The 17,299-nt window shown below is 34.4% G+C and overlaps 2 protein-coding genes across 7 annotated transcripts in view; one reads left to right on the forward strand and one right to left on the reverse strand.

Annotated features, from left to right (window-relative positions):
* Positions 1-1,758: 1,758 nt before the first annotated feature.
* On the reverse strand, positions 1,759-13,715 carry LOC149778370 (von Hippel-Lindau disease tumor suppressor-like). 5 transcript variants are annotated; one of them, XM_089939194.1, is made up of 3 exons: positions 13,590-13,715; positions 8,460-8,817; positions 1,759-7,436 (listed from the first exon to the last, which is right to left on the reverse strand). In XM_089939194.1, the coding sequence occupies exons 2-3, from the start codon at positions 8,800-8,802 to the stop codon at positions 7,306-7,308; spliced, it is 474 nt and encodes a 157-aa protein (XP_089795320.1). In that variant the 5' UTR covers positions 8,803-8,817; positions 13,590-13,715; the 3' UTR covers positions 1,759-7,305. The 5 variants fall into 5 exon arrangements, with proteins under 5 accessions (XP_089795320.1, XP_089795322.1, XP_089795317.1 ...); XM_089939196.1 differs by having other exon boundaries at positions 13,492-13,609; XM_089939191.1 differs by lacking the exon at positions 13,590-13,715 and adding an exon at positions 13,260-13,379.
* LOC149778371 (sulfiredoxin-1-like) overlaps positions 13,299-17,299 on the forward strand; it is a 31,053-nt gene continuing 27,052 nt past the window's right edge. Inside the window, exons 1-2 of one of the 2 annotated variants that reach the window (XM_089939189.1) lie at positions 13,299-13,482; positions 15,700-15,863. In XM_089939189.1, the coding sequence (XP_089795315.1) occupies positions 13,299-13,482; positions 15,700-15,863 (348 nt within the window). Of the gene's footprint in view, positions 13,483-13,773; positions 13,881-15,699; positions 15,864-17,299 lie in introns of those variants that run through there. The other variant, XM_089939190.1, reaches the window with a different exon arrangement.

Genomic DNA, 17,299 nt, shown 5'->3' on the forward strand with positions numbered 1-17,299 from the left:
GAAGCTTGTACACGCGCATGGCTGTATCACGAAACGTTTCGAAGACATCTGCGAGCAGTAACTCATCCGTGCATAGATACAGATCGTGATAGTAGCCAAGGTTTTTGCACCCAAATGCGACCAGTCTTGTTCACGTATGTGTAGTCTTTGGCGGAAATACCTTTGTGAAACAGCGATCAATAAAAGGCCTCAATTGGTGTCAAGTGTCAGCAACTTGTTCCAGTCGCTCAAGTATTCATAGGCATAGATTCTACGACCAGTTAGTAAAATGAACCTTTCATAAGTGCCACCATTGATTGTAATATGATCATTACCATCTGTTGCAAGGTTGCCCAAAACTTTACCTAGGCTGGAATTAAGGAACTGCATCGAATAAAAAAATTCTAGCTGGCCCAGCCTAACTGTCATGTATTGCTCCATATCGTTGGGAATTAGGTTTATTGGTGCAATCAATGTTGCTGCAAACCTTTGCATAGTCAGCTGGCCATGATATTCAGGCAGGTTATGAAGCACAATACAAATTTTGTTTTACTGAGGTAAATTCACAGACACTGACTGCATGCGATATGTGCAGTTCTTCTATGTCTATCAATGACGTGGCAGTTATCACGTACTTTTGCCTCAGACCCAAAAAGACCATTATAAATCCAGCAATGAATGGCTGCGAAAAAAATGTGCATGACACCATTGGATATAATCAAGTCTGAGGGTGAGATCAGTTGTCGAATCCATTTTGCTGTAACCTCCTGCGATTTAATGAACACTCAAAAGAGTTCTGGCCACAATACAACATTGGTGGTTTAGTCACATCTGACAACAGTGTAGCGAAACCTGCAGGCTCGGTGTCCACAGGAATGTTCTAACATTTAAACTCTGCATAGATAATATATAGTTCTTTCATGTGCCATGGCACCATCGTAAATTTCAAACACTCTTGCCACGCTCTTGCATGATTGTACACTGCAGCCTTTCACTGTTTTCATTGCACTAAAAGTCACTGTCATCAAGCAGATGCTGCATGCTAAATACATGCATGCAACGCATGCACGGAAATGTCCTCCCCTAGTATTTAATGTACTGTTACACCATTCGGGGAAAATCTTTAATCCATACGTAATGACTGTACTACACAGTTAAGCAGAATAATCAAATGAACATAGAATGTGCCACAAGACCTAACAAAACCATCACAATACACTGAACAATAAAGCCTAACAAAATTATGAAAACACACTGCATCATAAGGATAAACAAAACCATCACAATACACTGTATCATAAAGCCTAACAAAATCATCACAACACACTGCATAAAAAGGATAAACAAAATCACCACAATACACTGTATCACAAAGCACAACAAAATCATCACAATACTCGTACTCAGTAATCTTCAGAGTATGTCCAAAAACAAGTTCAAATGGGCCAAAACCTAAACCTTTAACCGCTTCTAAGCAAGATCTACAAAATGGTTCCCTACTTTAGGTGCCATGGTGAAAGTTCGTTGGTTTCACAATAAATTTTCCCAACTATGTGAAATTAAACTATGAGACAAAAAAAAAATTAAAATAAAGTGAAATATGGATTGCATAAATGATAGTAATCTCCTTAAATATTAAAATTTCTGAAATACTGAAATTCTGAAAATGTTCAAATTCTGACAATATTCAAAATGAAAGTCAAATCTCGGGATAAGCCACTCAATTTTTTCTTACAAACTAGAACGTAAACTACATAACAGAAAAGCAAAACAAACAAGTATTCTCTAACTGAAAAGATAAATTTATTTCCCTAAAATACAAAGTGCTGGAATTGTAAAATAACTTACAGTGGTTAATGAATTCCTTAATTCCTAAAATGTTCTATTACTTCCAAGAAATCCAGATACAACCAAAAGTATTCATATTGATAACTGTGGTCAGTAATTCGCTTATGTACCAACACTACACAAGAATTCAAAATGTTTGAAAATTCCAAAAGTATTCTAGGTAGATCTGTTAAATATAAGCCCCAAAATGTTCTTGAATATTTCATATTAAAATCTTTCCCGATATAATTCCATTCAGTCATTAATTTTCCAGTCTTTAAATATATGGTTCTTTTATCAACTGCAATTCCATCAAAACTGTAGTAGTTAATCTAACTTCCTAATGTATTACTTCTAAGTCAGATGTGATGTTATAGAATTAACAAAGTTGTGCAAAACTCTCTAAATATAATCACTTGATACACAGCAGAAAAACAATACTTGGAGTTTTCAGAAATAATAATTTAACATTGTGAAATACTTTTCCAATGATTAAGTCAAAAACTGCTGTTCAATTTTTTATCCAATGACAAACTAGGGCAGTCTGACCACCCTACACTACAAATGTAGTCCTTTGATCACATGATTTTATTCTGACCTCGATTCACATCACTAATGGCCTATTTTGACCAACTGATGACTTTTTTTACTTTAACTTGGCACTCTGACCTCAAGGTTTCATGAATGACAATAGCACTATGCATCATACATGTACTCTTCTTATAGCATACAACCCATTGATACGATCTTAAAATTAATGACATTAACTAAATGACTCTAATGACACCTATATTATAAAAACAATTTTACATATATATATATATATATATATATATATATATATATATATATATATATGTATATATATATGAATCATATCATAAGGCCTAGCAAACCAACCACAAGACCTTGCATCAGTAAAATATCATACTTTATTTTGGCCATAGCCAAGTATAAACACAGTAATAAAAAAGTAATAGTTTTTTATTTCTAAGATATTTTCTTAAGATGACTAATTAGTGTTGCATTTTTTTAAAAACAGTACAGTTGGTATTTATAATTTAATTTACCTGCAATTTTGAATTGTATTGAAAAAAAAAATTTAAATACTAATACCTGTACTACAATTGAAATGATTTGGATTAAAGTGCCAGAAATATGTCCAATATCAATCAAAGTATGACAAGACTAAAGTGGTACTTATTTCATAAGATCAGCTGCATAACATAAGTACAGAAATGTTGCCATGCATTGCCCTCTTTCTTTTGCAAACAGACAGCTCTAATAATCTTTAAATTATTATTCTAAAATTGCTTTTTTTTATATGTCACTGAGAATTTATATTACCACCTGAAACAGTTTTATGAATTATTGTGGTGATTTACCCATTAAAAACATTTCCTATTGTTTCAAATTATGCAATCAGTTGAACAATATCCAAAGGGAGATAACTACAATAAAGTCGAGACAACTCAATAATTTAGAGTACTTTTGTTGCCAAACAAAAATTTACTTGAAAGGCTGGTGGATATGCTGTTATTAACAGTCTTTAAGAAAAGAGAATATAGAGCATGACAAATACATTTTATTCCATCAAATGCCCCCCCTCCACCCACCCCCAAAAGCATATTTATACCAGAAAAGAAATCATGCCATACTGAAGTAATTGCTTATCACATGGAATTTAATTACTGACCAACTGTCTTACATGTATACAGAAATGAGAGAACTATACAGTATATTTTAGGTACCCATTTAATAACACTTTCTATGCAAAATTCCTTACCGCTCACAATACGATAATGGTACACAAGTTTAAGTGTCGGAGGCATATACTTATGTCTGAACACTGGAGGAGTGATTCCATTTGTTTTCATACAATTATTACTGTCAGTTGTGTCATTAAATATGCTGTTTGTATCAACCACAAAATGCACACCATCACTGGTACCATCCCCCACCCAATGAATTCAATGAATATTATTTGTAAAACATAAAAAAGCACTTTTGGTAAGTTCTAACTTACAAGAAATAATATATACTCATTGGCTGCTGTCTTTTCATGCAGTAAAATATTATAAATTGAAGTTAAACATATAATTACCATTAATATCCCAATTTAATATGGCATGTTAAGTGTAAGCTTGATGATCATGCTGGGACATAATATTACATGCCATTGTTTTGACATTATACTTCACAAATACCATAACACTAGTAGTAAATATTAAGACTGTAACTTTAGCCATGAAAAGAAATTATAATTTTGATTGGAAAACTTACAATATAAAAGAGTAACTTCATATATAATGCAATGAAAATGCCTTGCAACTGATGTAATTTTTGCAAGGAATTGTAACTTTTGTAGCTTCAGAACACTTTGGTCAATTTATTTCCAGTGGTTATTGACAGGAAGTCAGTAAAGGTAGTTTAAATTTGTCCCTTGTAATTTTTGCAAGAAACTGAAATTATTGAAGTTTCAGAAAACTTTGGTCAATTTATGTCCAGTGGTTACTGACAGAAGTCAGTAAGGTAGTTTAAATTCGTCCTTTGTAATTTTTGCAAGAAACTGAAATTATTGAAGTTTCAGCAAACTTTGGTCAATTTATGTCCATTGCTTATTGACAGGAAGTCAGTAAAGGTAGTTTAAATTCGTCCTTTGTAATTTTTGCAAGAAATTGAAATTACTGAAGCTTCAGTAAACTTTGGACAATTTATGTCCAGTGGTTATTGACAGGAAGTCAGTAAAGGTAGTTTAAATTCGACCTTTGTAATTTTTGCAAGAAACTGAAATTACTGAAGCTTCAGTAAACTTTGGTCAATTTATGTTGAGTAGTTATTGTTGAGAAGTCATTAAAGGTAGTTTAAATTCATCAGATTCATACTTTGTTTTAAAAAATACAGAGCATATCAGAAAGGAATATATACAAAATACAGGTCGTATCAGAAAGGAAAAATACTGGTCACACTGGAAGGAATATACAAAAAATACTGGTCATATTTAAACAAGGACTCACTTAATTTCAATAAAATTTAAAGTTTTCATGCCAATATGGCCACAGACAAATGTTGTCAAATTCCGCTAAGAAATTTCTGCCAAATAAAATGTTTCCCATTTTGTCTTGGTTTTCTTTTTAGTTCTTATTATAGCAATGGCAGCCATATTGGTTAGCAGATCCTCATCCAATATACACAGACAAAAAGCATTCTTACAAGGCTCCTTTCTGTCAAGTCTACTCAATATCTCTTCTCCAGGTATTTCCAAAGAAATTAATCAGGTTTTTTTCTTCTTCAGGTTATAAATGGCATCATTCCTGAACAGCAAATTGGAATCTTTAGTACCTTTTGAGACGTTTTCATGTAATGATGCTCTCTGCTAAATTTAATTTAAACAGGTGCTGTGGATTTATAAAAGTTGAAAATTGGAAATGTATGCATTTCAATGAGGCATGAAAGACAATACATGACAGGTCAGGTCAATATCATAAGCTCACCTATTACAGCCATTGGAGCTAATACTATTCCAAGGCAGGACTACAGTCAAGGAAGTAATCTTTCTTTTTTTTAATATATACTTCTGATTTCTGTTTTAGAGTTACTTAATATGCAAGGATATTATCAATTTTCAATATCTCAGGAATCATGCTGAATAAAATACATTTGAGCGGAAAAAAGGAAACGGATTCAATTATAACAAACCTGAGTCAATATCCACTTCTCATTTTAAGACCCTAAAATGGGGGAGGGGGGCTACTTCTACTTTAACCTCTTTAACACACTTCTTTGATATGCTGTGTTATGAGCATTGTACAACAAAATCTTAATTACAGGTACGTGTTCTCTTTCAAATTATTTTCCACATAAGATTACTGTATCGTACCTACTTCAATCCGTCTTAGGTGAAATCCTCCCCAATTAAAAACATGCACTAATCAAAGTTTATTCACGCTATAAAAGACAATATTAGGATTAGTCAGAAGCTCAAATGACCAAGATCAAAAGACAGTCAGCTTAGGTGAGAACCCCATGATGAACAGAAAATGAAAAGAAGCTGTATATGGATATTGATTGTGACCCATGAACTGAAACTTCACCTGTCTTCAAAGACATATTTTGAGTACTGAATGACCCCTGACCCTAATGAAAAGAGATATAACTCATATCTCTTCTCAGAGACAACCATTTCTCTTCAAAGACAGCATTAATTCACAGGCAAATAGATGTATCTAGCTATTGTTGTCAGACTGCACAAAAGGTGACTTCCATTTCTACTGTGATAACACAACTACTTTTCCAACCATCCAGGAAACAAATTACTTCGATCCAGACCACTTTGGTGGCCTAGTGGTTAGAGCGTCCGCCTTGGATGTGGGAGGTCATGGGTTCGATCCCCGGTCAAATCATATCAAAGACTTACAAAAATGGTACTAACAGCTGCCTCGCTTGGTGCTCAGCATTAAGAGGTTAGTGTTAGGACTGGTCGGCATGGTGTCAGGATAATCTGACTGGGTGGGACATCATGCTACATGTCTGCCACATGATGCCCCAGTGCTAGACATCACTATAAACTGTCACACTGCAGACATCATAGTGATATGACTGAAACATTGTTAAAGCTACATTAAAAATCCAAATCACACACACATACATTACTTCGATCCTCTCCTGTTAGGATAGAAACTCTTGCTTTTGAAGCCAACATGCTGTCACCTTCGAGTTTGATTGACAGTGTGATTGGAGTACTGTAAGTAGAAATGAGACTTAAAGATCGATTCACATGATATGCCTTTATCTAAATAATGCCTTGCTCATCAAACAAGTGAACTGTTTAATTTGCATACCTCAAGAGGATACTGCAGATAAGCCCCAGTGACTGCTTCAGATTGGGTAGAACCACTGTTTAGTTAGAACACATCTGGCCACTGACTGCAGAAGGCAGAATATCATTATATACAGGGCATTTATAGAGAAATTTGCTGGGGGAGGGGTTCAGGGTATTAGAATGACCAATGTGACCAGGTGACCATTATGACATGCACAGACTTCCTCTTATGGCACAAGGGTATCATCATCAGATCTAAAAGTATTTTTATATGTTCCTTCTCACCTTCATGAACAAGTATTTATAAAGTTTCTATGTATTTTTTTAAATATGGTTTCTGATAACTAATATTTAGAAAACCATCCATTAAATAGACTGGTGTTGTCAAAAAATATAAACCAATCAATGGGAAAGTGATGGCTGTTTAATTGTAAGTCTCTAAACAATTGTTCATAGCTCCTCAATTATTTCCCTTTGAATATTATTTCAAGTCTTTCTTCAACCATTTTCATGCAGACTTCCTTCCCAGATTAATCAATCTGCTTACTAGGAAAGGATGGGTAATAGTTGGTAACTGTCATTACAGAGCTTGCTGAGTCATCTTCTTGGTTTGCTCATGGTGAATTTTGATCCATCAGCTTGGGTAGCCAAATCAAGTATTCTCGTCTCTGTTTCTGTCATGATGACACATTCCCATACATCTTGTACAGCTCCTCCTTCATTATATCAGTGATTTCTAGATGTTGCACCTGATTCTTCTGGACAAGTCTCCTCACTAACTGAAGACAGCAAGACTGCAGGGAAAATACTGTAATGAAACAAAAATTAAAATGATGAGGACACCACTATTCACATTCTAGTTTTTAAAAAATGCATACCTACAGTTCTTAAAGACTGATACAGACAAATTCCTATCAGGCTAAGATTGAGTCATGGATATCAAAAGTTGAGATAATGGTAAAAGGAAGATAATTCATAAGGTGTCACTCGAAACAAATGTTCAGACTTTCTAAATTACATTTTTGTGGACACAATGTACTACCTACATGAGATAGGATGGCAAGGATTTTAAGCTAACAAAATACTCCACTTATCAGAGCTGCATGTGTACAATAACATGAAACATTCTATGGTACAGCTCAACAACAAAAAAAAAATCACTCCATTGACCGTCCATGTAAATACAAATTTAGTCATTATCCAAGGAAAAAATAGGCACAGCTGTATGCAGGTAATGTGAATGATTGATGCAAACATGATAGTTTTTCCAGCAAGATGCACTCACCAATATCTATTTCATGAGTGGACAAGGCTGTTATGATTCATTCTACTGAATGGTAAAATGAATAAATCAGTCTTCTTGAGAAGTAACATCCAGTGAACAACCTTGTGACCTCCCATATCCAGAGAATGCATGATTTCCTCACATGCATTTCCCAACTAAAGCATATTATCACCAATATAAAGTCATCACCCTGAAACACCCAAAGTATCTCCCTCTCCAAGATGGCTTACAATGAGAAGCCCAATGTTATTTTTAATACATTTAAATTTAATAAAAACCTCCTAAATGATATAAACATTATAATGGTCCTTCATTTATGGAATTAAACATGCCACCTTGGTTCAGGCTCTGATTTCACCAAAATTCTTGAGACTATATCTAGACTTAAGAAGAGCTATTGGTCAATTCAAGTTGTACATAACATTCATGAAAGAGAAAGTTATGTAAGGGATTTTTATAAAAGAAATCCCAATGAAATGCTGATATGCACAAGATCTAAAAAAATTATTGACAATTGAACTTAAATTTAGTCAAAATCAGTTTTACCTGGAATAGTAATATTCACAACCCTTCGCTGTGGGGGCCAGCCTTCCTGGAGATCATAAGCGACTGGTTCATAAACATCTTTCAATTCAACTACCAGTCTTTCACCAGTCTGGGAGTCACAAGATATCCATGGATGTCCTGCAAAAGTATTGATGTTCACAAACTGTAGTGGGCCTAAGGTACTATACCGTACATTTTCCCCTTGGTAATTCAGCCAAACAATGTCAACTTGCCGATTTGTTTTATTACAAAATCGAACAAATGACCTAGTGTTCTGGGCGCTTGGTCTGGATCTCAAAGGTTGTCTTCCTTTATTTGGTCTCTCCATCAGAGCTGTTCCCATTCTGTGTGAAAGTACCTGGAATAATAATAATAACAATATTAACAACAGCAATAATAAAGGCTGGTTTATTCTTTATTATTTGTTTGTATAGAATATTATTATTTCTTTCTTAAGCCAGGAGTATAAAAAGTGATTCCAGATTTGTGGAGCATTTGGATTATCACATCATAGCTATATATGTCAATGAAATATATTCTTTTTGCACACCACCAATGTGTTCAAATATTTTTTAATGAAACAAAGACAATAAAAATAATAATAATAATAATAATAACAACAAAACCAATATTAGCAACAGTTTACTAATTACAGCTTAGATTTGGCACAAGGGTATTCAAATAATTTATATTGCAAGACAGTACTTTTTTAGCTGGCAGGTGAACTCAAATGTGTGGGCAACCATCAACATGACAATGCATATTTTGTGAAAAAACGTGGAGTAATTATGACTGCCCCAGTAACTGTAGCTGATGCCCTGACAGCAGATAATTGTGTTAATGTAAACTATACTGTCAGATGTGAATGAAAGATTTTTATGTCATTTTATATTAAAGCAATGGTAACTCAATAAGTGTCCAGAGAAGCTGCCTCTGTGGGTCTTTGGGAACAGCACTTATTCAATTTCCCCAGCATGATGGAGCCAATGCATTAAAAGTGATATTAAAACCATCAAAGGTCACTTTTTTTTACATAACATTCAAAGTTAAAGATGTTTCTTTTTAACAGCTACTGAACTAAAACAAAATACATAATGAAAGCAGAGTTTTTATTAAGGGACTGATGGGCATTAAATACATCAAGTTTTTGGTCTCAGGTTATTGAAATCTTATTTTCTAAAAGAGAGATGAATCAAAAAATAAAAAAGCCCTAAAATGGTTGAAAAAGATACTGATAATTATGGGTAATGCAGCTTTAATTACAATAGCAACCCCTTCACCACTACAATTGAAATGGTTTTAGAGACAATTTCAATCTCAAGTACAAGTAAACAACTAAGAATCATGGAGACAACTGACCCATGTGCATGTCGATAATAAGAAATTAACATCTGAACATCTAAGTGTAGGAGTTTACGCATATTGGCATTTGCACAGCAAATGGTGGAGATACCATAGTTTTCTTTCAGAGGTACCTGAATTAACATGAGAGAGAGAGAGAGAGAGAGAGAGAGCAAGATGCCAGAGACAGGACGCACAATACTCAAAATATTGAAGATCTTGGCAGGAAAGACAACCTCTCAAAGAAAATCATTTGTCTCATACTTTAAATTACTATGTCTAACAAGGGCAGAATTAAGTTTTAAAATAGTTGTCATGCTTGTATACCATGTTGTCAACTCAGTGTTCAGAAAGAGTCATGTAATTTCAGAGAAGACCCGAGGTTGTTGTTGTTGTTGTTGTTGTTCTAGGGTTTAACGCCATTTTCAGCACAAGATAGGCTATATATGGCGGCCAGTATAACTGGTGGAGGAAGAACCCTGGAAAACCCAGGGAAGAACCACTGACTCACGAGAAGCTACTGGCAGGCTTTCCCACATACCCACGCTAGACGAGCCTTGGACTCGAACCCACGCGGACAAAGGTGAGATGGCAGTGATCCGGAACGGTGAGAGCTTTAGACCACTCGGACACTCTGGGCCCCAAGACCCGAGGTCTCGCTAGGACTTTAAAACTAGGAGTCCAGGAATCCCATTTTGGTAAAAATAGTCCCACCATGAAAAGTTGCAGTCCCTTCTTTCCTACAGAATCAACACAGACATGAGTGCATCTATTTTTAGATGGAGAGATTTCCATAATGTAATCACTTGCTATAATATAGCTTCATTACAACAGTCCATTGACAGGATCGCAAATTTATGGTTTACTTATTTGTATACGTACTTATAGTAATTTTAGGCAAATAAATAGTATCTGACTTGCTGTTTTTTCCTGTATTTTTGCAAATACGTGACGAGTCAGAAAACAGCTTAGACCTTAAAGCGCATCTCGCGAATTCCACAACATAGCATTGTCCCATATGTTTCTGACCTATATTATTTGCATTTTAAAGTTAAATCTTTAATAAAAATAATACCTAGGCTTTGGTTTCAATGATTTGTATATTTTTTCTGAATATATTTGCCCAATGATTTAAGAAAACAGACAATGTAATAAACTGGTACCAACATTGAAGCAAAATGCATACCAATTCAACTAATTGATGCAAATAAAATACTGCAATGCTTACCATTTGAAAAGAGGCAATTGTCACCAGAATATTCTGTTCAAAATAATATAAATTTTTGACACACGGGATAACACCTGTTTTACTGACTCCTGATACATTGGCCTATTCTGCGTGTATCATTGAAAAGATCTAATATTTATCCATCAGGCTACAAAAATAAAATACATTACTTTGGACTATTTCTGTGAGCATTTATGTAGAATAATTAGGTCAGGTTTATAGCTCATTTTACAAAATTCAACGTAACATTACCAATAAATGTCATGAAATATTAAGCAAACTAAACAGATCTTGTAAAAAAATTAGCAAAGTTCAACATTTTATAAAAAAATAAGCTATTACTTTGATGAGAAACAACAATGAATAGGATGCAATAAGTTTATGTCTTGTTTATGGAAAAAAATAACAAAGAATTTAGAAACAGACTATATGCCAGGCAATTTCTTGAGAATCCCATTCTAGTTGCTAGTTGACATTTTGGATAGCAGACGATTTTGTGTTTGTTGTTATTGTGGGGTATAACGCCATTTTTCAGCACATGATAAGCTATACAAGGCGGCCAGTATTAATAGTAGAGGAAGAACCCGGGAAAACCCCGGAAAGAACCACCAACCCACGAGAAGCTACTGGCAAGCTTTCTCACGTACCCACATTGGCCGAATCCGAGACTCAAACCCACGCAGACAGAGGACGATTTTGTATGTGTGGGACTAATCCTACAACGTAAGACATAGTACATGTTGTTTTTGTTTTAGTACTATGTCTTACTATCCAAATAATGGCCTTGTATAGCCTGCTGCAATGCTGGTTGACATCGGAATGAGTAGTCAAAGTTTCAGGAATATCTCATACACCTGGCCGCCTACATCAACACTCTTCCACTAATTTATGTGTAATTAATATATATACTGTGCTGTCTTTATCCTGGCAGAATGAAAATATGACACTAGCAAATGGATGCATTTTCATGTTCCGCTGACATACATCTGAATTTGTTGCAATGTGACGGTAGTCGAGGTATGCCCAAGTATGTTTAAGTAGGTTCATGTGGTGGATTTTTTTCTTGAATGAAATGAAACACTGTTTACAGTTTCAATAGGCATAATATATTTTTATTCGTTTCATTAAAGAATATTTCAACTTAACCCAATTTCAGCATTATTGGCTTTCAATGCTTTCCAGCCAACTGAAATGTAGAAATACGAAACATGAAAACAGGTCCATTTCTTTTGTGAGGATTTGTATTAGAGAAAAGACATCAGGAAAGTAAAGTCTGGCAAAAACATTATAACTTTACTTTGCAGAAAAGCATTGTTATTGGTTGCCAGTTGTGTGTGATATTCCCAAAAATTTTACTTCTGTTACATTGTTAATAGACATCTAAACATGCTACACAGTGCCGTTAAGCTGTATGACCCATCACCCCCCCAAAAAATATATTGGATGTGTCTTACGTTGTAGGACTAGTGTGGGACAACTGCCTGCTAATTTGGAAACTTGGATTCAAATGCAGTTTCGTCTTAAGGTATATATTTCCATTTTTTTTATAGATTTATTTGTATAATTCTGGAAGATATATAGTAAATAGGATTTTCTGGATTAAAAGTTCAAAAAATGCCATGGAGTGGGTCTTCGTGTTGACATTTAGAAATCACATTTTCATATGTGTTTAGATTAGAAATGTGGATATTTGTGTACATTTTATGAATATCACTTTCCTTAAAGGGACGATCGTTCTTTCTTGATACAAATTGGATTTTCGACCAGAACCAACACTAGTCCTACAATGTAGGATATAACCCATATTGATTTTCTTTAGTGACATCACCCCACTGAACAAAAATATCGGGTGATGTGTCTTACGTTGTATGACTAGGAAGGCGTATCACATTGTTGTAGGGATACAGACGTTTCATAATAGCCGGTCTTCTACGTGACTTTTGCCATGCAATTTGTTTTTGTTGGGTGCATCTGTTCAGAGTAAACATAAAATCTGAGGATATAACAGGCATCAATTCTAGTACTACAATCAAGTACGCATTCAGCCTAGTACATACACATCTGGGTTGATTTTTTTGCGTGTTTAAGTTACCACCATATTACTTCTCCTCCATCTTGAATGTCATATTATTGGTAGCCAATCACAAAACATACATTTGGTATTCCCCTTCTCTCAACGTTCAATTTATTTCCGGTTTTCTTTAAAACGTCACAATCAAAACAAAACTTACGGTCAACATTGGGTGTTCACCGCTTGTTACGTTGACTTAATGCCAATTGTGGACCAAGCAACTATTACTGCCTCAAAACATATGTTACTCATTACACTTTTAAGCTTTGTATCATTTGCTTTAACAAAGAACGCAAATTTAAGTAAGGAGTTCAATATATATCAACGTCTTTTCACACGTGATTGGAATCTGCAATCCGGAACTTGCATGTTGGATTCTCAAGGTAACATACCACATCCAAAAATCAGCCGTAGCCTGGAACACTGTATTATCGCGGTACTTAATGTTGTTGTCGGTACATATTAAAACCTTTGTGATATTGCTGCCTACCTATAATTCGTAAAGTTTCTGTGACTTTCCCTATTTATATTCCTAAAATATTGTCAATCGAAGCGCGTAAATGTAAATAAAACGGAATATGATAGCTAATCCAGATTAACCTGTCATGGGGGAAGAACCACAGGCACTTGATTCTGGGGAAACTAATGTGTACACTCACCATGTGTTATATGCGGAGTGTATACATTAGTTTCCCCAGAATCAAGTGCCTGTGGTTCTTCCCCCATGAATAAAGTGCCTGTGGGAAGAATTCTATATTATCGCGGTATTTGCCTAACTTAGGTATGACCTATAATCATCAAATATCAGACGATACACTGAATATATTTCGTAATCAAAGCCAATACCGGTATAACAAGTTTGGCTGGAGTTTTGTATATGATGATCAATGGAATTGCACGCACTTTGCACACAAAGAAGTGATGTTCATTCTTTTTCAATGTAATTTTTTTTTTAAAGTTGACATTTTAGAGGAAATTGTGCTATAACTTATTTACATCCATAATGGCGACGGTTTTCGACATGAATATTTAATTTAATTTTTAAAAAATTGCAAGCTTTTAATATTTGTTATTTTTTTTTTTTTTTTTCGTTATATGCTATGGTTAATGAAACATTGTATTTGGTTGCTGACTTTGTTCCGAAATCAGTGACAGTTTAGGTAAACAACTCTTTTTTAATTTGTTTTCTTTCTTAGAGTAAGAATCATTAAGGTGAGTCAATGTCATACCTGGACTACGTAATATTAAGCATGTGCTAGTTGGTAACAAATTTCTGTTTTTTTCTCCAGAAGAATGAATTCTTGACCCTCATCTAGGGATTTGTTTTGCGTCTTAATTTGTAATATATATGATGTTTTGATAATGGTTTGTCAGTTGTGCTTTAACATATGGCACTTTAAGTTGTGTTATGTTATGTCTAGTTTGGGCTGAATTTTATTTTCTTCAAATTATTGAATTAAAATGGTTATTTTTCCTGGTAATACAAAAGTGCTCTGACAAACTTCTTGGAAAAAGACATCCACTTGAATTTATACTGAATTAAAAACTGGAACAATATTGTCTGTGATTCAACAAGAGACTATTGACACATCTGCACTTTGTAGGTTATTACAGACGTCATCGCTTTCCATCTTGAATTTCATCGGGATTTGAACTGAGATTCTCTTAGAACTTTTTATTACTAGGACTTGTGTCTTTAATTCTTGAATTTTGTTTGGATTTAATTCGCATTTCAGTTGGGATTTTTTGTCTCATTTTTTACTTTTTGTATTCTAAGGGAAAAAAGTATTTGTTTAATTGTATAAAGCTTGTTGTCTTCACTCTTTCATGTTACTTATTTTAAAGGCATAGACTCGTAACACTTTACATCTGTAAACAACCGCTAGACAATGCGTGTCCAAACTGAATCAGAAAATCCCGTTTGACGCGATAGTATTGTACCCGCGATAATTCAGCATTGGGGTAAATATATAATTTGCATGCGCGTCTGATCAGCTATCATTGATATATATAATAATAATGTGTCAGACCTACAAACATTTATATTGATATGGACAATTCCTGATGAGACTCCGAGAAGGGTGCGGGGGAAGGGGTTCTGTGGCATCATAAAGAATGGGAAAATCCTGTTCAACCGGTTGGGAGGGGTAGTTCTATAGTTCGTTAGCACTGCTTCCTTCCTCACTCCTCACAAATCCGCCATTTAAACGTCTTGCAAGGATATTTTTTTCCTTGAGAGAATCGTATTCATTCGTATGTAACTGTTTATTTCACATTTGGCTTATGTAAACAAAATCTGATAGAGTCATCTTAGGATTTATATTTATTACCTGTGTATTTTATTTTATTTATATTTTAAGGAATTTGAACATGTTTGCATTTTATCTTTTATCATGTTGGGCTGCATGTATATGCATATTGGAAAGTTAATCTTCCTAACTGTTTTGTAATGCGCGAATACTCTTTCCTTTTAAAAGATGATAACTTCTCTAAGTTTGTTAACCAAAATGTGAAAGGAGTAATCGAAAACTATCGACTCTATCTAACAAAGTCTGTGGGATTTTTTTATATAAAAATTTGCCAATGCAAATCTTTTGTAGGCAGCATGGGGGACGATGGTACTGGGTATTCAGGCTCCTCAATAGAAAGTATACATGCTTCACACATTCAGGAAGTTCACAACGTCCCGATTCGCGTCCTGATACGACCTTTCCGATCCGAGCTGGACGAAGCAAAAGTTCAGTCCCTTATGGAAACTCTCAGGGTTTGTCATCATTCTTATTAACGTCGTAAATATCATTATCGTCGTAATCATCTTTATCATCATAATCATCAACATAAATGAGTTTTGTTTTCTCTTTTTTCTTTAGTAATTTCCCCCTCCCCCAACTCGTGTTCGGGCTCCTTCGTTTTGGATGTTGTTTTTTGTAGGATGTCATTTTTGCAACACCAAAGCGGGTTATAGTCGTTATCTATACGGTAATCACCATCGTCAGCAAAGAAAGTTTATGGGGCGTGTCCATATATTTTCTTTTTTTACGTTCTTTATACGTTCTCCTTGGTATTGAAAGGCCAGTTCTTCTACATGTAGAATTTTAGTTTTATTCAATGACACTTTTTCCCTATATACCTTTACAAAATTTGTTTCATCCTCATCAGTTATGCAAGAATAAAAGTTACCTTAAACCCACACTAATCTGAGCAATACTCAATGATCCTTTAACAGTTTTGGAATTTGTTATTCATTTATTGGATATTACACACACACACACACACACACACACACACATATATATATATATATATATATATATATATATATATATATATATATATATATATAGTCACTAGTGTCCTAAAAATTAGATAATATCATTCATGTCACGTTATCTGCTTTATTTCACTAAATATAACCTGACTAATATGCACCATGCATTAAGAGTCTCATTCTGTTGCCATACATGTTCTTTAACTTGTTGCAAAATTTATAAACAACCACTTGAATATCGCGCACTGTAAACCCACCGTAAATTGGCTTTGTTAATTTTCTTTTCTTTTCTTTCAAATTGGCCAGTACAACATCGCCATAAATAATTGTTATTCTGGCAAACACGACACACCATACATTGACAGCCCGATTCTTTTTGACCTTTCAAATGCATTTTTCTCCATTACTTTTTTTAATTATTGTAATTTGAAACATTTTACTCGAATTCATTTTGTCGCATTTTGTCTCACGATTGTTTTCAATTCGTCGTTGGATTTAAGCCAAAGTTGTTCTTCAAACAAAATAAATATGTGTATTTGTTCCGGTTTAAAAACTGAATATTTGTAAAGTTTTAAGTTTCTAAAGTCAGTAAAACATTTATTATGAAACAATGAGTAGGTCGTGAAATAGTCATCTAAATATACAAGAATATACACTTCTAAAAAGGAAATAGTATCACATTCGTTGGGTGTTTCAAAGTGTCGTTATGTCCAGCTATCGAGGTTGTTTGTATCTTGGTATATAATGAACGATGTTGACATTGACCTTTCGTACTCTCCATTAGACTTGGTATCCTCATCTTTTTTGCAGGAATTATTTCATGATTTGCTTCAGCAGTAGTGAAAGGGGGTACTTTAGCCTCAGTGGGAATTAGCATTAAAAACACCCCTGGGTCACTTTAGCCTCAATGGGAAATTTAACATTACGAAAAC

The sequence above is a fragment of the Sinohyriopsis cumingii genome, chromosome 17 (assembly GCF_028554795.1).
Source record: "Sinohyriopsis cumingii isolate HCF-2022 chromosome 17, ASM2855479v2, whole genome shotgun sequence".
Classification (NCBI taxonomy): Eukaryota; Metazoa; Mollusca; class Bivalvia; order Unionida; family Unionidae; genus Sinohyriopsis; species Sinohyriopsis cumingii.